This window comes from Anser cygnoides, chromosome Z (genome assembly GCF_040182565.1).
Source record: "Anser cygnoides isolate HZ-2024a breed goose chromosome Z, Taihu_goose_T2T_genome, whole genome shotgun sequence".
Lineage (NCBI taxonomy): Eukaryota > Metazoa > Chordata > Aves > Anseriformes > Anatidae > Anser > Anser cygnoides.
Genome location: NC_089912.1, coordinates 67,170,864 through 67,194,628, shown reverse-complemented (window position 1 = coordinate 67,194,628; position 23,765 = coordinate 67,170,864). Strand labels below are relative to the sequence as shown.

Here is a 23,765-nt window from a genome sequence, read left to right as displayed (position 1 = left end):
AAGGGAAGGGAAGGGAAGGGAAGGGAAGGGAAGGGAAGGGAAGGGAAGGGAGAGGGGAAAAGAAGGAGAAAAGAAAAGAGGGAGAAGGGAAGGAAAAGAAGAAGGGAAGGGAGAAGGGAAACCTGAGGTCCTCGTATCCCCCTCCGCGCCCTGCCGGACCTCCGGCAGCCGCTGTGGCCGCCCCTGCCGCAGCAGCCGCCCCGGCGGATAGGGATGTGGGCTGTGTGGGGATGTGTGGGGATGTGTGGGGCCGGGCACGGTCCCCGTCGGGGCGTCTCGGGGTCTGCTCTCCTTCCCCATGAGAGAGGGGCGATCCGGCGCGCACACACCCGTGTGAATGCACAGCCAGAGCCGCACGCACACCCCGCGGAGGGGGGGCTGGCAGGATCCCGCGGCCGGGCGGCAGCTTTCGGTGACAGCTCTGCCGCCGGCCCGGCCATGCCCAGCGCGGGGCTCGTCCTCCCGGTCCCCCCCCGGTGTCCCTCGTCCCTGGGCTCCGGTGCCCCGCGGGGTCCCGCCGCCCCATCCCAGCCATATCCGCACGCCAAATCCAAAACCCAACCAAACAACAATAACAACAACAACAAAGAATCATAAAAAAGGAAGAAGCGCGGTGCAGACGGAGCGCTTTATTGGCCGGCGCGCAACCCCTGCGCTCTCCCCAGCCGCCCGCCGCGTTAATTTCATAGCACCGGCGACATGAGGACCTCATACCTCCGGACAACTGGGTGAGTCATAAATACAGGGCGCGGGGCTGTAAGCCGAGACTGTTTACGGCCACTTCGCCGCGGCCTCCCGCGCGTCCCCCCGCCGCCGCCCCCCGCGCAGGGGCCGCGCAGCGCAGCGCGGCGCACCCGGGGCACCTGCGGCCGGCGGGGGGCGAGGAGGGGGCGGCGGCGGGGCCGGGGGGGGCCGTGCCGGGCCGGGCCGGAGCCCCTGCAGCCGCCGCGGCTGGGTGTTGGGTTACTCCGGCCCGGCACGGCCCGGCACGGCCGCCGCGGGGCCAAGCGGGTGTCCGCGGGGCTGCGCCGCCGGGCGCGCAGCGTACGGTATGTCGGGCCGGTGACTTCAGCCGGGAGATATTTGGAGGCTCCGCGGGGTCCGGTGCGGGGGGCCAGCGTGTGTTTGGGTCTGAAAGCGAATCAGCGGAGGGCGCGTCACTGCCAAAGGGCCCTATAAATCCATCTGCGGCGCAGAGTCGCCCTGGCAAAGCCCCGGCGTCCGGCTCCGCGCTCCCCTCCGCCCGCGGGTGCGGAGCCCCCCGCGCCTCGCCTCGCCCCCGACCCCGCCCGCGGAGCCCCGGCGGCTCCCGGGGAGCTGGGGCGAGCCCCGGCACCGGCCCGGCCCCCCGCCGCTCCCCGCTTGGATCTAAGCTCTCGCCGCGACGGGATCCCCGCTCTGCAGGAGGAAGCCTGGCTGCTGCTGCTGCTGCTGCTGCTGCTACCGGCGCTACAAATCCCAGCGCCGGCCTCTGATTCTGCCAGCAGGCTGAGGGGGGTGGTGCGATTTTAATTTTTTTCCCCTCCCCTCCTCCTCAGCTGCTCTTATTTTTTATTTTTCCCGTTTTTTTCTTTTTTTTCCCCACTCTTTTTTTTTTTTTTTTTTCTCCTTCCCGCCGTTGCGTGCGTGTCCGAGCGGTGCGCGGCTCCCCGCGGTGCTGGACCAGCTGGCGTTACAGGAGCCCTGATGTCTTCATCTGACTCCCCGCAGTTGTTGATGGAGTGTCTTTCTCAGATTTCCAGGCAGGGTCCCAAGAGCAGCACCCAGAGCCAGCTCCCGCTGCCAGGCGGCGCTCCCCGCGGCTCGGGCCGCTCCCGCCGCTGCTGAGTGCGGCCCCGGGGCCGCAGCGGGCACAGACCCCGGCACCGGCCGCGGACACAGCACCTGCGGCGGCCGGGGGAGGCCGCCGGGGCTCGCTTGTGCTGGCGGCTCCCCTCTGCCTCCACCCAGACCCGCGACCTCGCCCCCCTACCCCACGCCTGCCCCCACCGCGCAAAAAGAGGGTCCCGGCGGCCGGACCCCGACCTGGCCCCCCATGCATCGCCCGTCCGGCCGCTCGGCTCCCCGGCGTTGATGTCCGTCTCGGGTCCGACGAGACCAGCTCGGAGGTGAGGGCGAGGCGGGGGTCGCGGCGGGGCGGGAGGGGTCCCCTCATCGGGATGGGGGGCACAGGGCCGCCCCCCCGGGGCGCCCCGGTGCCGGCGAGGTGCGAGGGCAGCGCCCGAGCCTGGACGGGCTCCGCGCAGCGGCCCCGGCGGCGGCGGGCAGGGGTCGGAGCCCCGCGGCCGGAGCCCCCCGCAGAGACCCCTCCGCTGCCGCCCAGCGGGGCCGGGCCGGGCTGAAGCGGTCCCGGGGCAGCTGCCGGCTCCGGGAGGTGGGTGTCGGGGTGCGGGGGGAGCGGGGAGAGGGGAGGGAAAGGGAGAAAGGACGGGGGGAAGGAGAAGGGGGAAAGGAAAAGGAGAGGAGAACGATAAGGAGGAAATGGAGAGGAGGGGAAAATGAAACGAAAGGGAAATGGGGGGAAAAAAAGGAAGGGAAGGAGGAAAGGAAAAAGAAAATGTGGAGATGGAAGGGGAAAGGGAAACATGAAGAGAAAGAGAAAAGGCAAAGACGAGGAATGGAAAAAAAAAAAAGCAGGAAATGGAAAAAAAATGAAAGGGAAAGAAGATAAGGGAGAAAGGAAAAAGGAAAGGAGAAAAAGGGAAAAGGAAGAGAATGAAAAGAGGAAAAGGGAAAGGAAAGAGAAGAGAGGAAATGAAAGGAGAAAAGGGAAAAGGAAAGGGAAAAGGGAAAGCAAAGTTGACTGGGAAAAAGAAAGGGGAGGAAGTGAGGGGGAAAGAGAAAAGAGAGCAGGAAAGGGGAAAAGAAAAGGGGACAGGGAAAATTAAAAGGCAAGGGCAAAGGAAAAGGATTGGGGATGGAGAGAGGAGAGAAAGGAAAGTTTGACCTTAGCACAGCAAAGCTGCACAGCCTTGCACCCCCGGCCAGCTGGGTCCACCCTGTCCCAGCCCCAGGACAGGTGCCCAGGTGCTGGGGGAGGATGAGCACAAGGTGACCTGGCAGCCAGCACGGGGACATGGTGACACCCACCTGGCCCTGAGCGAAGGCCCTTGGGACCTGCCAGCCTGCCCCCCAGGCAGCATGCCTGGGCATAGAGGGGCTGGTGGTCACCCCGCAGCCCCACTCCCACACCGGGAGGTCCCACGAGATGGGGACAGGAGGGTCTGGGGGGGCACGGTTGGGCGCAGGTTGTTGGCCCCTGCTGTGTCCCCAGGGTGTCTCAGGGCAGGCAGGGAAGGGACAGGGCTGGGGGAACACAGCAGATGGGAGCTAACCCGACGTGTCCTCCCTGCCAGGGGCCCGTGTTGGAAGGAGATCTAAGATGAAGTTATGGGATGTTGTGGCTGTCTGCGTGGTGCTGCTCAACACGGTCTCCACCTCGCCCCTGCCCACCGGTAAGATGCCTCCCGAGGGGCCCCCTTCAGTGGTAGAGGGGCCTGAAGACGATCTCTCCCCCATCAGCCTGCCGCCTCCCTATGCTGTGCACAGTGACTGTAAGAAACATTCCCCTTTGTAGCCACCACTGTCTGTCTTGCTAAACCCGCTCCCCTTTGCCCAGGCATCAGGGTGAGGAAGGGACCCCCCCCCTGCTTTCTGCCCCGCATCTCCCCAGGTAGGGCCACCAGCTCTGGTCTGGCTCCAGCAGCTCCAAACCCAGTCATCCTAAAAAGCTTGGGGCTGGAGATGGCAGTGACCCCCAGTCCAGCCCTTCCTTCCCAGCAGTGTTAGGAGCCCTTTGGTTGAAAAACTCTGAGAGATGGGGAAGTTAGTTGTGTGCAAAGGAGCCGTGGGAGGGTCAGGCACCATGCAACATGGGTGCTGAAACTCCCTCCCCACCACTTCAGCCTCCTCTCACTGCTCAGGGCTGCCAATGCAGTTATTCACTGTCTGCAGTGGGCACAGGTCCTGGTGGACACTGCGCCATGCTGCAAGGCACTGTACACATCCTGGAGTGCTGCTGAGTTTCGTTAAATCCTCCTTGGATCCTTATCCCAAAAGCAGTGTGTCCGCATGGAAATTTACAGAAGAGTAGCAGTGGTGGGGTTAGGAGCTTGGTGCAGAGCAATCCACATGAACCAGCTCACAGTAAGACAGCTTACAGTCCAAATGACAGATAATAATAATGCCTCGCTAATAATAGGTCTCCTACAATAGCAGATGCAGGATTTTAACAGTGGTATGTGAGTGTTACGCTAACACTGGTGGCTTTTTAAAGTGGGAGTTAATATGGCTCAATAAGAAGCGGCAAAATACTCACATGGATTGTGGAGATGTCCACTTGGCAAAGGCAGAGACACAGCTCGGAGGCTGCTCCCTTTGCCCTTGCTCATCCCGTTCCCTCTAGCTCGTAGCAGAGAGAATCCAGTGACTGAGGCTCACTTTTATCTCCTTACCGGGAGGCATGTCCTTCCCTGCGGCTGTCGCGGCTCTGGCCATGGGCAGCCCCGTGCTGATTTCCCCGGGAGCAGCCGGGCTAGTGCAGCGTGGAGGTGCCGAGCGGGGAATTGTGCCCCGTGGCTCCACTTTGCTCCTGTTCTCCAGCATCCTGCGCCTTGTTCTCCACTTGGCCTCCTCTGTGTCCTCTCCTTGCTTGTGTTTTCCCCCTACTGGGGCTGCCACCTCCTCTCCAGTCCCAACCCCGATCCCCTGCTGCTCGGCCGTGGTGGGGAAGGTACTGGGACACTGAGTCGTCCCACCAGAGGCAGGGATCAGCTTTTTGGGTGTTGTGCTGGTGATGTTGGCACAGTTTGGCGGCGACACCAGCTCTCTGGTGAGAAGAGTGCTAGGGAGGAGGCAGCACAGGGCAGGAGAGCATTAGTGCTCCCTCTTTCCAGGGAGGATGTATTTATGCAATGCCACTTCTATCTTAAAAGTTACTTCTGGGAATGCGGTTCCTTGTGAGCTGGTGTCTCGCCAGCAGCTCAAGGGGATGGGTAGCAGTACAGAACTTGTCACTGTTTCCTCCTTTTTTTCTGTGGAGTGGGTAAGCAAGGAGGAAGATGAGCTGTGTTAACCTGTGTGGCGGCAGTGTGAACAGCCAGTCTTGTCCCAGAGCCTCTCCTCCCAGGACAGAGAGGGCTTCTAGGTATCGCCCAGGACGGTCCTTCCAGAAAGGGCTGGTAGCTCGGCCTCCACCTCCTAATGGATCCTATGGGCCTGGCTGTGAAGGGAAAATACCAGCGCTGCTCTTCACAGCAGAAAAAACCTGGAAAAACCCAGGGTGTTCCTGTGATCTTTGCACAGCAGCAGCACAGCACGCTTGCCCAAACGCTGGAGACTCTTTTCTCAGCCGAGTTGCCAAGCCGAGTGAGTCAGGGGAGACAGGCAGCTGTAAGAAAGTGCTGAAATACTTTGATTCATTTTCGCACTGTTTTTGTTGACTTAAAAGCGTGTGGTGCCTGAGGAGCAGGCTGCAAGCACGTAGCCCGTGAGGCCGATCCCATCCAGGCCGATCCCTCCCAGCATGGCCGATCCCATCCAGGCCACCAAGGCCCGCACACCCTGTTGGAGTAACCACAGCCCTGCACTCGGTGCACTTGTTCCTCTCTGCTCACCAGGGTGCCACGCACCCTTTGTCACGGGGAAGAGACAGAACAATGTACACAAGAGGGGTGGCAGCTGTGTTGCGTAGACCTCCTGGTTTTTCTCCCAGCATCGGGCGTGCTCACGGCCTGCTGGTGGGCCCGCCATGCCTTGGTACCCCTGGGGGCTGGCAGCCAGCACAGCACCTTTGCAGGAGGCAGCTCAAAAACCTGAGCAGGATGGGGTGCTACATTTTTGCGTTTGAAGAGGGGTGCATGATTCTGCCCTAAAGTGGTCCCCATGCAGGCTGGGTGGGGTAGCTCAGGTCTCTGATACGCCACAGGCAGCAGGGCGTTGTGAGATCAAGCCCCACTCCTAGGGGAAGGCCAAACACCTTGCTGGAGCACCAATCTGTTTTCCCAGGCTCTCAACACCTTTCTGCATTCTCATTTGATGGGATTGCTTTCTCTGCAAAGTGCTCTGGGGTCACCTGATGCTACCCCATCTCTTTCAGGTTGGCTGGAAACCTTCCTTCGTTCCAGCCTACAGGCAAGGTCCTCACCTCCGGGGCTGATCAGGTGTAATGTGCTGACCTTTGTTGTTTAGGACAGTAATTAGAGAAGGCAGAGAGTGTTGGCAATTGCAGTCTTCTGCATTTTTCATTGGACTGGACGCTGGGGTGAGAGTAGCCTCTGTAACTCTAGTGCATTTGAGATGATCCCAGTGTTTCTAAGTGTTTTAGGCATCAGTGCTCACGGGACAGCTTATTTCACGTGAAGGAGAGTACCTGGGGAGTCTGTAAAGGTAGAAAGCACTTCCTTTTTTTCCCTCATGCTACAGTCTGCAGGTAGAAGGACATAATTAGCTTAAATAGTGAGTGTGAACAGAACAAATATAAACCAAATAACTGTAAAAACACTTAGTTTGACTTTTATGTGTTTCCCAGCAAATATGTTTTTTAATTACTTGCCCCTGGATAGCTGTAATCAGCATGTGTGAGGGTTGGAGTATCCCAAGATCCAGGACATGGCATGTAATCTCTTGATCAAGTGGGCATCTTGAGTAAGAACTAGCAGTATATATGCAAAAATCAATGAAAAATCTCACTTTTTAATGGAAAGAGAAGATATTTCTCTGAATTATAATGACCGAGTTACTCCATGGCCACAGGATGGTGAATTATTGTTAGAATTCCTTTGTCACGCTATAGCATAACACACCATGTTACATGTGCGTTACACCTCTGTTAAACATTCTTCATATCCCTGCTCCTGGGTGTTTAATGTTAAGGTTCTACATTTAGCTGGAATGGAAGTATCTAGAATGAACAGTGCTATTATAGGGCTTCTAAAGGCAAAAACAATATTAAATTATACTTCCAAATGATTGCATTTCCTTTCCTACAGTACTTATTAGACAGATTTTGTGTTACAAATCAGAACTCTCAGTCCAGGTTTTCCTGCCCAAAACCCTCACAGTGCAGCAGATGTGCTTTAGTGCAAGACACCCACAAGCCACAGAGGCAACCTGCCCATGCACAGTAAATGCAATGCGTCGGAGAGGTTTTTGTCTGCCCCAGCCGAGCAGGTGCCACACTCGTCATTCGATCTGTGTGTATCCAGTGCAGCCGGTGCATCCAGCCACTCTCAGACTGAGTGCGCGTATGTCACTAGGCCAGCATATATATAGTAAAGTTTGTGCATGGGCACGCCCAGGTTTTCTAGGCATTTAGAAATCTCAAGCATTCAAAGTTGTCTTCTTTTCATGCGCACAATTCTAGAAGACATGTTCTAGGGCACATCTGGGTAAATCCAGATGCGTGTAGCCCTAGAAGCTGTTCTTGCTGCAGTCACGTATATCTCCTGAATATACTCCCTTGAAGGGTGTTCAGAGACCTAAGGAGAAAATGATTGAAATGCAAGAGAATCTGGTTTTATTCTCATTTTAACAGTTATCCTTTGTTTAAGTTTTATGTCTTTGCTCCTTTTCATTTTAGGGGCCTCAAAATTTTTCCAGTGGAAGAGCGGATCCTTTTAGATGTTTTGCAGATGTGGGTTGCTAGATAACATACCTCAACATGCATTTCTTGGTCACCTTTCATAGGCCTCTTGAATGTATTTTAGAAATCCTTGTCAGCTCTGTGATGGCTGTTGATGGCTTGCTGGGAGAGGCGTTATTTGTCCACTAGAGCAGAATCCTCAAAATGATAGGCTGCAGTGACTTTGTAAGTTTTAGTGTTCCTGCATAAGGCAGATATAGAATATTTAAAGTTACAGAAGCTGAGAGAAGCCGTTGGGGTCATCAGATCCCATCCACCAAAATCAATGCTCGCCTGAACATGAGCCAGCAGTGTGCCCAGGTGGCCAAGAAGTCCAACGGCATCCTGGCTTTATCAGGAATAGTGCAGCCAGCAGGACCAGGGATCATCCCACTGTACTCAGCTCTGGTGAGGCCACCCCTCGAGTGCTGTGTTCAGTTTTGGGCCCCTCACTACAAGAAGGACATCAAGGCCCTGGAACGTGTCCAGAGAAGGACTATAAAGCTGGTGAAGGGCCTGGAACACAAGTCCTGTGAGGAGCAGCTGAGGGAACTGGGGCTGTTTAGTCTGGAGAAGAGGAGGCTCAGGGGAGACCTTATTGCTCTCTGCAACTGCCTGAAAGGAAGGTGTGGGGAGCTGGGGGTCGGCCTCTTCACACAGATAACTAGTGACAGGACTAGAGGGAATGGCCTCAAGTTGTGCCAGGGGAGGTTCAGGTTGGAAATTAGGAGACATTTCTTCTCAGAAAGAGCAGTCAGGCATTGGAACGGGTTGCCCAGGGAGGTGGTGGCGTCAACGTCCCTGGGGGTGTTTAAGGAAAGGTTGGACGTGGTGCTTAGGGACATGGTTTATTGGGTGACATTGGTAGTAGGGCGGTGGTTGGACCAGATGATCTTGAAGGTCTTTTCCAACCCTAATGTTTCTATGATTCTATGATCTAGCGCAAATATCCAGTCTTCATCCCTCCCCAACACAAACGCACGACCAAGAAACTGTAACTTAAAACTTGGAGTACACAGACCAAACCCCACATAATGACACTTGCTGAAGATTCTCATACTTCCGTAGCAATAAGTTAATGACAAGTAATAAATGAGAATACTAAATATTGTGGCATAACAATGTTCAGGATCATCAGACATCTAATGAGGCCACTGACACACTAGTGCTGGTAGAATGGTTGACACTGCAGGATGGTCATTTTTTTTGAGATAAACAGCTGTAGTTTCTGAGCAAATACTACTCGGTAAGGGGAACCAAAGGAAAGATTTCAATGATTGTTGGCAATCCAGTCTTGCTTACAGAGGGAAGAAAGAAAATAGAATCAAAAAGATATATTTGAGACAGGTACAAACAAAGCATTAAGATACAAAATATGTCTGGTTTTAAGATCAAGGACAGAAAATGAATTATGTAAGACATTTCAAATATCAGCATTTTTTTAAGGAAAAAAGCCACAGTGTATGACTTAGCAGATATTTAATCTTTTGCCTTGGTCTGTATCTATTGGCACAGCACTTATGCTGAAAACTGCAGGCGCATTTCTTTGAATTCAGTCGGACTTGTACAAATGCTTTAATGATTACTGAGGCTTAAAAAGAAGCAAATGCTGGATTCAAAATACTTGTTTTTCTGCATGTGGGCAAGGCAGTAGTACAGCAGGTATGCCAGAACTTCTCAGGTGGCCACATTTTTTGAGGCAAGCTGGTCTTATCCCCTTCATCTAACAAGCTACGTACAAATATCTGGACTATCTCTGCTCCCATCCCAAACAGATTAGATTTCTTTGACAAAACCAGCAATGACTCACAAAATTTCTGACAAGGAGGCATGTGTCCAGCATAGTGGATTGGAAGGAGGCAGAGCTTTTCAGAGACTCGCTGCCTCTGAGCAGCCACCAACCCCATCTGATGGGTTGTGGTCCACACATCCAACTGTGACATCTCCTGCAGCAGAGCAGGAGCACCTGCTTGAGAGCCATGAACTGATGAATATAATAAGAACATTTTCAAAACTTTAATGTTAAAACTTTACATATCATTTGTATTGCAAAAAGGTTGAAATACAGGAAGCAAATTTATCATTTATAGGCCAAATCAAAATCTGACAGCAGCAGAGATTGTCCCAACAGGTTCATCAGTCATGGCTTTGCCCACATGGCTGTGCTTTTCTGCTCCAGGATAGAGACAGGGACAGGACCCCTTCCTGCTGCATTGCTGCCCATGTTTGTTCCTTGGCACAGCCCTAAAGCCAAGAGATGCAGTGTAGGAGCATCCCAGGTACAGCTGCTTGGTCGGAGTTGTGTTGAGCTGTTGTGGAAACAGTGCTTCTACTGTTGTATCATTTGTGCTGCTCAGGTTCAGAGAACTGGCACCGAAGTGGTGCTGTGTGACCCATGTGGGGTTTTACTGGTGCCATGTGAGGGCTGGTCTGGGTCACTTCTGCACCAGGAATGCTAAAGAGAGTTTCTTTTTATTACCAGCAGTGTTTCCTCCGTTTAAGTCTCCATGCCATGCCCGTTAGCTAGCTGCATGCCCTGTTGCTAGTTTCAGGTCCCAGTACTTCTTTAAGGCTTCTTTAAGGCTGTCTCAGGGATGGAACAGAACCAAGAATTAAGCATAAACCCAACTTATACTGGGAAGCTATATATTTGCAGCATGGTACAGATCTGGAAGTGTACGAGGCCTTAGTGAGGAGATTTGGTGGGCAAGGTGTGTTCCTCACCCAGCCTTGGCTCCTGCTCCGTCATTGGCTTCAGGCAGAGGGCATCCACTTTGCCTCTTTTTTCCCTTTTTACACTGTTCATGCTGTAACTTCTTCAGGTGCAGAGACTGCCTTGTGTGCGCTTGAATACAGCCTCTGTGCAGTAAGACCAGGACAGGGTCCTAGCAGCTACTGAAGGAGCTGTATCAAAACCTCAGGAGCAAGTGCTGAAGGGCTGTCTGTCCTTAGTGCCTCAGAGCTGGTTGTTCAAAGCTCTCAGTCAGAGGTGAGACCACATCGCCTGCTGGTCCCTTGCTACCTGACTGCAAGATGTGACAGCCCCAGGGAGGCCAGCGGAGGTGCTCAGCCCCAAAGTCAGGCAGAAATTCATGAATGACTCCCATTTGGACCAGATTAAGAGTAAGAAACTCTTGTGGACTGGTCAGTTTGCAATACAGCTTCCTTCACCTCACCCAATTCACCTGGCCTTGCTTTTTTTCCTGTTACCAAGCCATTCCCCCACTGGGAGCAATTTTGATGGTCTTGTTGTTTCTACCTTATCTTCTCCTGCTGGGAACCACAGAGTGAGGTTCTTGGGGAGACTGAGCATCTCATACCTGTGAGAAAGCAGGCAAAGGATGCAAGGGGAGGCACCAAGCATGGTAATGTGAAAATATGAAGTACTCTGCAGGTTCAGCAGTGTGACCAACATGGGAATTGGCAGTGAGCTGGTGAGCTACAAACTGAAAATTGTCTGCTCCATGTGGAACAAGTACATCTTGTTGAACCCTGTGCCTGTTTCCAGTACTGCCTTATCATACCTGACTGCTGTGAGTGGCCCCAGGTTACTTAGCCAAGTTACTTAGCCCTTTTTCCTGATGAGAAACAAGTGATACCAGCGGGAGGCTCCATTTCTGAGACCTTTCTGCATGTGAGCAGGGATGTGGTGTTTCCTGGGAGCTGGCAAGGCAGGGAGCAAGGCAGTGAACCAGAACTGTACTAAGATGAGGTGACCTGCTGTCTTTGATGCTCTGTTACCTAATGGACACAACCAGCTGGTTTCCATTTCACTCTTAGCCTCACAGATTTTCATGCAAGGCATGAAAGTAAAGTCGTTCCTCAAAGAGGTGATGTTTTAATTGTTTAAATCCTGAAAACTTTTTAGTGTAACTAGTTTTAGCAACTGCCTTTCATTTGAAGCCGGTGTGATAAGCTTTGTTTTCACGAGAAGTACTTCATTAAAATATGTAAAATACATATTTTATTCCCATCATAGTTCACACTTTCTTTACAAAGCAGAATGATCATAACATGAGTATTTTTGTCTCACTAAGGTCGCAATTCCACAAACAGATTACTCCAGGGGACCCCTAAAATATGCCTTTGTGGTATGAGATGGAGAGATTCAGTGTTTTAGGGCTTGTCCACTATAATGAGTACCTGGAAAAATTACAACAAAGCAAGCTAAGAATAAAATAATTGATGAATAAATGGTATAGCAGAGTCATCTTCATAAGCAGTGAAAAAATGAGGCTGGTTCATTGCAGTTATAATTAGAGGCACATGACTTGTATGTTTCCCACTAACAAATGATCTAAGAACAAACATCTTTGTGGTTATAACTTTGGAGGAAACTTAAAATTAACCAGGAAAGAAAGGAAATTAAAATATTTTAGTTAAGGGCCCAGATGAAAGTACCAGAACTGTTTTTGAAAAAGGGCCATTTGATGTTAACACAGATCTGGATCTGGGTTTTCTAAATAGTGCTTATCATTATAATTAGCTGGATTAAATCCCTTGGACTTTGAAATCTTACTTTAAACAAGAGTCTGAATGCTGCTGTTTGAACCTCTCTAACTGAAAGACAGCTGTGTTTAAGTGAAATATTATCCTGGTAATTGTATTAAATGTTTAGCATGATGTTTTGATGTAGTCGTTACACAATACCACAAATATATGCATAAAAGATACAATGTAAAACAAAAGTACAATTTTATCGTTTTTAGTATACCTTATGTGACTTTTATTCAATCACTTTTACTCAGGATATGCAGAGCGTCAGCTGATACTGCAGTGACATGCTTATGTTTTCCCAAGATCAGTAGAGAAAATGATTCCATAAATACAGTTCCCAATACCTTCAAACTTCAAATTTTATGAGATTAGAAATAAAAAGGAAAACCTGCTTCTATAATTATTATTTTGCAGTTAATAGAACTTAAGCCTTTCTTGTAAGCCATAATAAACAGCATGGTTAGAAAAGACTGTAGTTACCCTTTTAAATCCATAACCAGGCACCAAAATGAGTAACTTGATTTTTTTTCTCAAAAGCTGAAGATCCATCTGTTCCCACTGAAACCAATTTGTGGTCAGGTACAAACCGAGGGTTTCTCGCTCTACCATGCTGGGTTACTGCCACTGCAGGGGAATATTTGGCTTTAAAATAAATCTGTTGCTAGTGAAATCAAAGGAATAGTTTTACAAAATGTAATTTTGATCCCATTTGAACAGACAGAAATAAAATGTCCATTTTTTCCTTAATGGAAACAGTTTTCCTGAGAATGCGACAAGCTTGCTTTGGATATTCATTTAGACCTACTTTATGTATGAGTCTGTCTGACCACTGTTCAGTGTTCTAAAAAGCACAGGCACCAGATCCCTGTCCCGCTGGCACATGGTGTCTCGAGTTAATTGGAAATGCAACAGCAGGCTCTGGAGCTGCAGCAGAGAAAGCACCCAGAGGAAGGCACATTTCCCTGAGTGCCCAAAGCAGGGTTCTGGGTTGGCTTTCTGCAGGGACTGGTGGGGAGCTCTAGGGGTGTTTGCTGCAGAAACCTGCACCCATTGACAGCTTTTACAGTGCCCAGGGCACAGGGACCGGGCTGGGGACAGGAAGGTCAAAGCCTCAGGTTCTGGCGAGCAGCAGTGAAGCAAGAATTTTGTCATGCATTCAACAGGGAAGTTCCTAACCTGGGTCAAAATGGTCATCTGACTGTGCCCTACAGGTTCAAAAAAAAAAAAGCCGGCAGCTTGCAGACAGCAAGCAGAAGGTGCAAATATTCTTGTTTTCTAAGCATCTTATTTTAAATGGGTCTCATTTCTTTACTGTTGTTTTACTCCCAGGTTTTGGGATAGTTGTTGTTGACCTCCCAGCCTGGTCACTTTCCAGATGGCTGTGTTTAGCAGTCCTGTGGTGTTTCATTCTTTCCTTCTTTGCTTTTTTACCATTTTTTCTGATCCTTTGAGAAACATCTGGCAGATCAACAGCCCTGGTTCAGCTGGACATGGAAGATAGAGTTGCCCAAAAGCAGAGTGGCTGCCATTCATAGCCCCTGCTCTTGACATTCCAGCACTAGAAGGCACGCTCATGCTGTGGTTGCCAGCAGAGGAGAAGGCTCTGCCTCTTCCTGGCTGAGAGGTCAGGTCTTTGGCACAGCATTGAAAGAGGGAGCTGCAGGAGAGCAAGGTGTGGATGCCCCATCCCTGTAAGTGTTCAAGGCCAGGCTGGATGGGGCTTTGGGCAACTTGGTCTGGTGGGATGTGTCCCTGCCCATGGCAGGGGGTTGGAACTGGGTGATATTTAAGGTCCCTTCCAACCCAAACCATTCTGTGACTGTGAGCAGGACACGTGCACTTTGCCACAGCTCCTGCTGGGGCACCGCTGCCTGCCCCATGCTCCTGCTGACGGGGTGCTAGGCAGAGGTGATGCTAAAGCATATCTATAACTGGAATGTGAGAGGGTCGAGAGAAGAGAAAGAAAGACAAGGGGGTTAATGCCATGGGAAGGAGAATCTCAGTGGGGTGGTATTCTGAGAGTTCAACAGTCAGGAAGCGACTCTCAAAAACATGACGTAAACCCCAAACAAAATCTCATGACTTTACACTGGTCTTGTGAGTGTTCGTGGCACCCTGTTGTAAGTGATGGGGCTCAGCCTTATCACACTGCCCCCCTGGGGTCTGTGAGCCCTTCTCCCATGCTGTGAGCAAGATACACTGAGGCCATGTGCCCACCACGGGAAATTTTACATGTCCAGGATGCATGGTCTTTCCCTCAGGGAATGCCTGCTTTGAGATGTGTCACACTGATATACATATGAGCCAACCGTACTAACCTGTATTGAGCACATGCTGTTGTGGGCTATCCTGTCCCATCTTACCTTATCCTATATGGCTTCAGATTTTTCAGTTTTGATTCTTTTAACACCCTGGAGCCAGCGAGTAGGAACTGCTGCTCAGAAAAGATTTTGCTGCTTTTGTTGCCGTAGTGTCTGAGCATTTTCTGCTGGCACTTTGTACAGCTTGACAAGCATCTGTCATGTTTGTTCTCTCAGCTTTTCCACCAGAAGGGAGGTGTTGTCAGTAAATCAGTTTGTTTTGAAAAAAATGTGTGTGTGTGTGTGTAATTATATATATTTGTACATGTGTATGTGCAAATATAACACACACATATGCACGTGCCAACTGTGTGTTTTATAGGTAGGGATAATGATTGTTTTTTTTTTTCGCAGGGATGTGAAGTCCCCACAGAAAGCCCTTCCTACTGCACAGTTAAGCCAGCAGGGTCCATGCAGTGTTGTGTATTAGAGAAGCAAAGCTGCCAGGCTGTAGACTTTCATTCTGAGAATATAAATGGTTTTCAAACTGTTTGCAACAGAGGGTTAACTAGATAAAGGAGAACATGGCTGAATCGAGTGCCCTTTTTCAGGGCACAAACCAGCACTGGATGCCAAGGCAGCCCCTCAGAGTGTGCTGGTGTTCCCTGGCTGCACAGCCCAGCACCCCCTTCACCGCCAGCATCACTTACTGCAGTTCATGGACCAAACAAGTGCTCATCATGCAGTGGCTGTGATGTGGGGAGCTCTCTCAGCATCCCTGGAGCACATCTACTGAGTGCACCTCAGGCTGGGATGGTCCTGCTGTCTGTCTTCACCTTCCCTGCTATCTGTTAGCCTCACATGGTTCTTAGTCCTTGGTCAGTGGTTATTGCTTATTCATGTATGATGTCTGGTGGTAACTTAGCACTTAGCTCTAGTGCCTTGTTTCAGCCCATCACAGTTTTTGTTAATGAGAGCATTTCTGCTTGGTTGCCCAGAATCCCACTTCAGCATTTTTTTTACAGGCTGTCCTGGCTGTCAAAACCCTGCAAGCCACTCTTAGTGGATATGCAGAAAACTAGCGCCAAGCCACTCCAGTCAGTGTAATTCCCACTGCTTGGGCCCATCATTTAGTGGTTGCTGGGTCCAGCTGCACTTGATGCAGTACCAGGGGCACAGGTCCATGCCAAAAGGCACATCGCTGCATTGATAGTGACAAGTTTGGGCTCCGCAGGTAGAGGGTGTTGTTGCTTATGACAGCTTGCAAGGATTCAACACATGGCCCAGTAACACAGCTGCCATTGTGTTTAAAACCATGTACACACATAGTCCTGTAACAGCATGTGCAGTGGTAGGTAGGCAGACCCTGTCCAGGGCTGACAGGTCCAGCACATTTCCTCAAGGTGGGCCATGTGCCCACCATTCCCACAGGTTCCCAAATATCATCTGCATGCCTTTTCTTTCCTCCAGTGATGTAATACCCAAATACTGAGGGTCACTGAAGGAGTCCTCTGGACTGATTTGGATATCTGCTTGGCATGTTTTCCAATTCCCCGGGCTGAAGGGGAAGTCCACCCGTGAGATAGAAAATTGGCATTCATCATACTCACAGTGCTGGCAGACCTCCCAGTGAGTCTCCCAAGTGGCCTGATGTTGTAAGAGGGGATGAGCTGAGCAGGGATCTCCAGCTCCTTTAGCAGCATTGGCCATGCACGCTTCATCCCTGGTTACAGCTCGGAGTCCTTCCTGTGTGGTTTATGTTAGAGCCCTGGTGAGATCAGTGGAGTCAGTCATGCTGCTAATTACCCCCTATTCTGGTTGCAACAAGTCCATGTGCATAGGTAGGGCTCCTCTAGTCATTACCTTGTTGGCTTGGTTATTTGTCTGCTTTTTCCCTTCTGCTTCCACCTTCTCCTGTGTTGACACCCCATGCCTGCGTTAGTGTTGCATAGGTCTCCTCTACAATGTGTTTCCTCCCTCTTAATATCACAGGCCACTTTGCAGTGCAGAAGGCTCTCAGTGACATTAGCTCCCTTGGTGCAGCTGGGGTCGTGATCTTGCATGAACCAGGACAGATGTCAGCATGGGCTCCGAATGGGGTACAGTCCACAGCATGGGCCTTTTCCCCTCTTTGTCTACTCTCCAGGGCATATTTCACTGGCCTGGGCAGGACAGTGCTTCAACCCTTTAACCATCAGATTAACATTAGTAGACCAATTAGACTCCTGCACATAGCACTGTCACAGGGGTGAGTGACGTCTTTGCACCTGAACTGCAAGCAGTTTAAAAACGATATGCCCAGGTGGGTTGTTATTTCTTCAGGTAACCCACAGTTTTGCTAGTCCCTTCTTAGGTGGGAGGAAACACTTCCCACGCTGCATCAGCAGCATACCAGGCTTGAGATAAGTATGAGGCTGAAGGTTTCAGACAAGGGTCTCCAGGCTGGGTTTCCCTGTAACAATCTCTCATCCTCTTCCTGATGGTTGACTGCCGCATGGGTTTTGCTGAACCCTGGTATGCTTCCCTGATTGTTGTGTTTCGGTCTCGTTGTGTCACACTTGCTACAAGGGTTGGGCCAGGAGTATGTGACATATGTGTGGGCTGGGGTAGTCACAGTAGTGTGAGTGGGGTAATTTCAAAGTGAGTGTAGAGAATGGCACAGACAGAGCTATCTCAACAGGGAGAGATATCTTTCCCTATGGAGTCATGAGTTTCTGTGTAAGAAACCTAGAGACCAGCCAGTCCCACAGCAACAAGAGCAAGTGCCTCCTGCCAGAGCCCTCTCCATCCGTATCTGTGCCAGGGACATGCTTGTATTTCAGCAGTGGGTGCTGGGCCATCTCCAAGTGGGTTGTCTTTCTTGACTAGGTCTAGCATGGAGCCTACCTCTTCTTGCCTAAAAGAGGTAGCCCACCTACCACCTTGACCAGGACCTTTTTCAGGAGGGAAGTATTTATATGGTGTGGACAGACCAGCCTGTCCTGCAAGAGCCAGGCAGTGCATTCAATGGATGCACCTACCCGTGCTACCCCCCTCCAGTAGGTATGGCTCATAGTGGGTGTTTTGGTACCTGATACAGAGGTAGTGGCAAAGGAGTGCCCGAAGGGTGCACTTGCCATTGGTGGACAAGACTATGGGGCTTGGCACAGGACCCTGCCTTGTTCGGGTCCCATATGGCTGTGTAGGTAGCAGACATCCCTTCTTTGTGTCTCTTCAGAGCCACTGGTCTTAGAGATTGTTGCCTTTAGCATGGATACCTGTAAAACAAAGTGGAATTCACTTTTCCCAGGTCAAAACTCTTCAGTTTATAGGATCCTGCTTCCCATGTGTCACCCTTGTTATGTGAAGATACACAATCACCTGCCTTCATTACTCTTACCAATCTGCACTATTTTGCTGGAGCCATCCGTGAAAAGCTGTATATTTCTGATCCATCCCTCTGTTACTGTGCAGAAGGGTGCCACTGGGATGTGGCTGCTTTGGGGAGGGGTCCGTACTCATCCTTAAGTGCAGACATGCTGTGTTTCAGCAGGTTTTTACACTAACAAAGTTCACATCTTGCCGCAAAGGGGGGCAGCCATTATCTTCCCCACTTCTGTGAACAGGGTCAATGCATTCACATGTGGTCTGAGAACATTTGCTGCCTGGTCACCCACCAAGGCTCCTGTCTGTTATAGTGCTCATTAGGGAAATGTGGCACAGAGCTGTTGCCTGCAGAGCTGTTCCTGTCTCATCTGTGTGACAGCCACTGTGGCCTAATGCATGCACCAAGCCCTGGCAAGGCACAACACATCAGGCATATTTTTTCCCAGTATTTGCAGTTCTTGGGATATTTGTAGAGGTCCTTTTGGAGCCCTTTTACACCCTTCTGGTGTGTGAAACCAGTCTGCTGTGTGGGTGGGCACTTAGGAGTTAAGTACAGAAAGAAGCATCCTCTTATGTTTTCCTGCAGAAGAAGTGAGTCTTCAAAGACTCGATTTTTGGCAATAAGAATGGGAGAAAAAATCTTAATACTGCAACGTTATTTAAGTATTTAAGATACATTCATTAATAATACAAAATAAAGGCATCTAGATATGGGCCCCTGACAGCCTGACCTGTCATTAAATCACTGTCTTCACTAAAACAAATCACACTGAGGGATTTACTCCATGGGAAGATTTCAGATGTGATGTTATTCCAAATCATGATGAAACACTGAAATCTCAGAACATTTCAGAAGAACATATTCAATTTCACCCTCCTTGAAGAAGTTCATTCTACTAGTGTCAAAACATTTCATTGCCTTTAACATTTAATTTACTTGAATAATTTGTCTCTGGTAGAATACGTATCAAGTGAAAAATGCAATAGATAATTTAACTTCATAGAAAGAAAATGCATTAATAAAATTTCCCTTGAAAATTAACATAATACTTCTATTCCAACCTATTTCTACTCAGTCTAATAAGCATCTGGTGATACAAAATAGTTCTACAAGATAATTTTCAAAAGCTCTGATAGTAATTATCCCCTAAAAGCATTAAAAAGCAGGCATTCAGCCAAGAATAAAAGCTTAGCCTGGCGCCCCAGGAAATTCCTCCTTGTGTCCTGCCCCAAACCCTCATCAATAGGTGGCTTTGGCAATACTAACCACTGCTGGTGTGAAAAGACAACTAACAATTACAGTCACAAAATTGCATCAAAGAAACCTCATCCCTTTGCTGCTTGCTAGGAAGAGCCTGTGTAACTTTCTACAGTAGCTTCATCCACCCAACGACTAATATTCATAACATGACATGATTCTCTTTCCCTCAATTTTGACAGGGTTCATTCAATACTGAAAGAAGAGCCAGAGTGCTACCAAGCATAAGCAGACACCTGCAGAGATACATACATATCTCATTTCTTTTTCCCCAAATGAGTTTCCAAATTCCCCTCAGTTTTAGCATGTCTGAAGTAGAGGGCAGGGCAGCTTGCATGTGTCTTGTGTGTTTGAGCCACAAACTGACAAACTTCTCTTCATGACAACTGACATGTGACAAAGCATTTTCTCTCTTTCTCAAACAGCTAATATGCCAGAGGATTATCCAGATCAGTTTGATGAGGTAGTGGACTTTATCCAAGCCACCATTAAAAGACTGAGGAGGTCGCCAGATAAACAGACTCCAATTTTTTCTAGGCGGGAGAGGAACCGGCAAAACGCAGCCATGAACATAGAGAATTCCAACAAAAAGGGGAGGAGGAGTCAAAGGGGCAAAAATCGGGGATGTGTCTTAACAGAAATACATTTAAATGTGACTGACTTGGATTTGGGATACGAAACCAAAGAAGAACTCATCTTCCGGTATTGCAGTGGATCTTGTGATGCAGCTGAGACTACATATGACAAAATTTTAAAAAACTTAACCAGAAAGAAAAAACTAGTCAATGACAAAGTGAGGCAAGCTTGTTGCAGACCCACAGCCTTTGATGATGACCTGTCCTTTTTGGACGATAACCTGGTTTACCACATACTGAAAAAACATTCCGCAAAAAGGTGTGGATGCGTCTGACACTTGCTCACTGGAGGCGGCTCCAGTTTTGCATTCCTGCCCTGATGCAAAGAGAGGGACCAAGGTTCCCGGGGAAGCGTCTGCTCAGAATGGAGAAAAGAGGACCAAGAACGCAGAGCGAGGGGGCGTGGGAGCCCAGGGGAGCGCGAGGCTGCCTAAAAGATGGAGGCTTTTGAAGTCTGACGGGAAAGTAGATAAAAGCTCGGGTGGAGATGCCAATGGCTGGATGGCGTGCGCGCTCCCGTTCCCATTTGACACAGTCCACCACCAGTGAGACTCGGATCCATGAGGAATGTGCTTAAAAACACAACCCTGCAGTACCACACTGCGGTGCGGTCACCCCCACCCGCACCAGGAAGCTGAGCTGAGGAGCAGCTTAGGGGTACCCTGCTCATCCCCTGTGCCCTCAGCTCTACCGAATGACACGTTGCGCTGTTGCTCGTTGAAGGGTGGTTCCTCAGCGCTTAGGACCACTTCTAAACTATAGTGAGATTAATCTAAGATGGTATCGGCCAAAAGTCAAAATTCCCAGGCTCACGTTCTGCAGGGCCAGTATTGGGACAAAGCAAAACAGTTCCACTTACTGGTTAAGTCTGGTTATTTCCATCTCATGTTTCTTCAAAGCAAGCGTAGGATTTCATTCTTCTGCTACCTATGAGAACAAGTTGAGTTTTTAAGCACTTCTTCCTAGTATAGTAAGAGAAACAACAAGCCTGGCCTACACAAAACGTGTTTCTTTTGGTTTACAAAGGACTAATGTTACTTGGGTAACTACATTTGTATTTGGTCATTGTGAGTGAGCAGAGACTACTTGATGCAATGCATCCGTTCAGAGACATAAATATACAGAAGATATTTATTGAGATTAAGTTATTGTTATTTATTACAGTTCGGTAATGAGTCTCCTTTCCTTATTTATTAAAGTTTCTTTTCAAAGGTGCCAAAGTAGAAGGTGCTTGGAAGATACAGAGAGACAAATAAGTTGGGAACAATGGTCCATGCTTTTGAAAGTGTTAACTTGAATGCAAAAAATCACTTACTTTACCTTTTTTGCTTTTAAACAAAAACCTGATTATGTTCACAGAATGTAGTGTCAAAGTCTTCAGCCCTTCCTCCTGTTCACCAGCATTTCTGAAAGTGACTACAGTCATGCCAGTGCAGGAGCAAATACAGCTCTACATGAGTGAGGGTCGCAGGACTTGGCTCAACATTAGCCATTTGTTAGACAAACTAATTCTAGTCATATTTAAAATGTAGCCACATTTTTTTCTCACACTTTTTGCCAACTGACCTCGTATAACTATTGACAAATGGAAATTAATCACATTTAGCCTTATAATTTCTTGTTGTATTTATTTAAGCTTTTCCTTCCATATTTCCATATAGAAAAGGTTAAATCCCTCTTATTAGTTAGCCCTGGATTTAATATAGCCTGCAGATAAACAATTGTGTTAAATAACCAAAGAGTTTTATATAATTTATTTTAAAACATTACAGGATCATACCCACGCAGCAGAGCAGTCCAGAGCAGAGTTTCCTTACAGTGAAGGGGATAGTACAGCAAAGGCATTTGTACCTGACCACTCGTTCTGGAGACTATTTTCCTTGAAGGAGCAGCAGTGCAGGTCACTAGACATACCTGACAATCAGTGAAGCATCAACTCACACAAAACCAAAAAAAAAAAAAAAAAAGGAAGAAAAAATGATCCCAATTGAAAAACAAAAAGGATGGTCCAACCTTTTATCTCATGCATGCAATGACTCTCCTCACTCGTTTTGCCCTGGGCCCCTAGGGCACCAGACAAGAAGGCTCTAGTGGTCAAAAAAATTCAGAACACACCTAGAAAGACGTGCAGTGTCTGCAAAATATAATTCAGCCCCGACCTCCGCTGCTTTCACAGAATCACAGAATCACAGAATTGTAGGGGGTTGGAAGGGACCTCAAGAGATCATCAGGTCCAACCCCCCAGCTTTCTTGGGCTGATGGAGGCAGCACAGAGACCACCCGCAGGGCCATGGGGATACCTCAGCCCCTGTGCTGGGCAGGGCACAGCTGAGATGCCACCATCGGCATCGGCGTGATTTGGGCGTTATCAGCCCAACCTGCCAGGCTGGGGCTGAGTTGCTCTGTGGGGTGGTTGGCTGGGCGCAGCGCTCGGGGGTGTGCAGCCCCCGCTGCTCAGCACTTTCCCCCACAGCATTGTCTGCGCAGCTCAAAGAGGCTGCCACCAAAGTAAATCACTATGTTCAAAATACAAAAGGGTAAAGTTTGTGATTTTTTTTATTTTTTAAGACCTTATTGAAAACAGGAGTGTGCTTCTCTGGAGTTTTTTTACTTCACCTGCAATTTATGTCTCAGTCATTTGTGTTAATCAACCAAAGTTCTCTACAGACTTTATTTTTGTACAATATTCATTTTATAACTTTTTACAAAATAAAACTCATTTCTATTGTTACCTGGCTGTTGCTTGTGCTTCTTCCTCATTGTACCCCTCCTGAGCTAGAGCACTGCCCTGTCCCCAGCTGCGTGGGGTAATGCTGGAGAAAAAAGAAGTCCTGTCTGCAGGGGAGCTTTCCTCTTCTGTCTCACCACCAGTTAGTCAGAGACGTCTGTAACCTCTTTGTAAAACATAACATCAATGGGTGATGTGACTGTAATACGTGTCTCCAAAATACATGGCACTATAAGAGGCCAGGTGGCAGGCTTGAAGCCCATCATTACCCGAGCTGTCCCTTCCCTGTGCCAGGCTGCGGCATCGTTGTGGTGGCCTTGGCTATGCACAGCTGCCATTCCTGTGCTCAGGGGAGATTTGCATTTTGCTTTTCTAACCCGGGCGTTGCATCAGCTGGACTAAATTCCATCCACTTTGGCAGTCATTTTCCCTTCTTCTTTAAATAGGAAAATACCACTTGAATTTTTCTTTTCCACCACCATCATGGAAAAGATGAGGGCAGGTTTTACGGCTGTGGCCAATAGCTTTTTCTCAACAGTTTTAAGTGCTGCAGTTCCCATCATAGTGTCGATAAACACATGCATTTACAGGTTTTGACACTGGGCTCCGTGCGCTCCTCGAAACTGCTGAGGAGAGGAGGAAAGAGTATGTGAGCAGTGAGCCAGTGAGCAGGAGGCTTCCAGGGCTCACTGCAGATCAAACACTCTTTCTCTTAATGTACAGCATATGGATGCCTTGGTTTCATTTGTGCCGAGTGAGGCCATGCACGCAGCTCTAGCACAGCTGCTGGAATGCAAAGCAAGGCTCGGCAGCACTGCGGCTGCGCTGGAGGCACGCGGAGCTGGAGGCATGGCTCCTCACATGCCACTTCCCCCATGCCTTGCAGCAAAAGCCCAGCCACCGTGCACAGGGGCTGCTGACTGCAGTCTGGCCCAATATAGCTCACATTAAGCTTTTAGCATGGAAATGACCTGCAGCATTTTGTTTAGTGGAGATCGTGCACTTCCCCAAGAGCTGGAGGGAATGTCTATGTAAAACACGATGGTGAGATGCTTTGATAATGGATCTCTGACCTTATAGCGCAAACCTCCCAGCTCCTCTTATGTGGATGGGGAAGCATGAGGCCAACGAAGAAATCCTGTTTGGCCTTATGAAAAGCTTAGACTGAGCTATGTAATAGCTGGCAAGACCAAACCTGCTTGCATGCAGATGTTTCATCCTCCTTCCTCAGCTTTCATCCAAACTTTGCAATGAGGATAATATTACGGAGAGCAGATGAGGTTTTGCTGTTGCAACCCTAGGCTTAACATGGCTGGGCTGGCACCATCAGCCTCCTTTTCTGATTCAAGTAAGGACTGCA

At 49.3% G+C, this 23,765-nt stretch overlaps 2 protein-coding genes across 3 annotated transcripts; one reads left to right on the top strand and one right to left on the bottom strand.

The window, feature by feature from the left end:
* The first annotated feature begins 595 nt into the window (after positions 1-595).
* GDNF (glial cell derived neurotrophic factor) lies at positions 596-22,398 on the top strand. 2 transcript variants are annotated; one of them, XM_048057775.2, is made up of 4 exons: positions 596-728; positions 1,735-2,108; positions 3,357-3,554; positions 19,468-22,398. In XM_048057775.2, the coding sequence occupies exons 3-4, from the start codon at positions 3,383-3,385 to the stop codon at positions 19,950-19,952; spliced, it is 657 nt and encodes a 218-aa protein (XP_047913732.1). In that variant the 5' UTR covers positions 596-728; positions 1,735-2,108; positions 3,357-3,382; the 3' UTR covers positions 19,953-22,398. The 2 variants fall into 2 exon arrangements, with proteins under 2 accessions (XP_047913732.1, XP_047913733.1); XM_048057776.2 differs by lacking the exon at positions 596-728 and having other exon boundaries at positions 1,417-2,108; positions 3,357-3,455.
* On the bottom strand, positions 722-3,078 carry LOC136788967 (uncharacterized). Its single transcript, XM_066988163.1, has 2 exons — positions 2,026-3,078; positions 722-1,131 (listed from the first exon to the last, which is right to left on the bottom strand). Exon 1 carries the CDS (start codon positions 3,076-3,078, stop codon positions 2,152-2,154), a length of 927 nt encoding a protein of 308 aa, XP_066844264.1. The 3' UTR covers positions 722-1,131; positions 2,026-2,151.
* Positions 22,399-23,765: the final 1,367 nt, after the last annotated feature.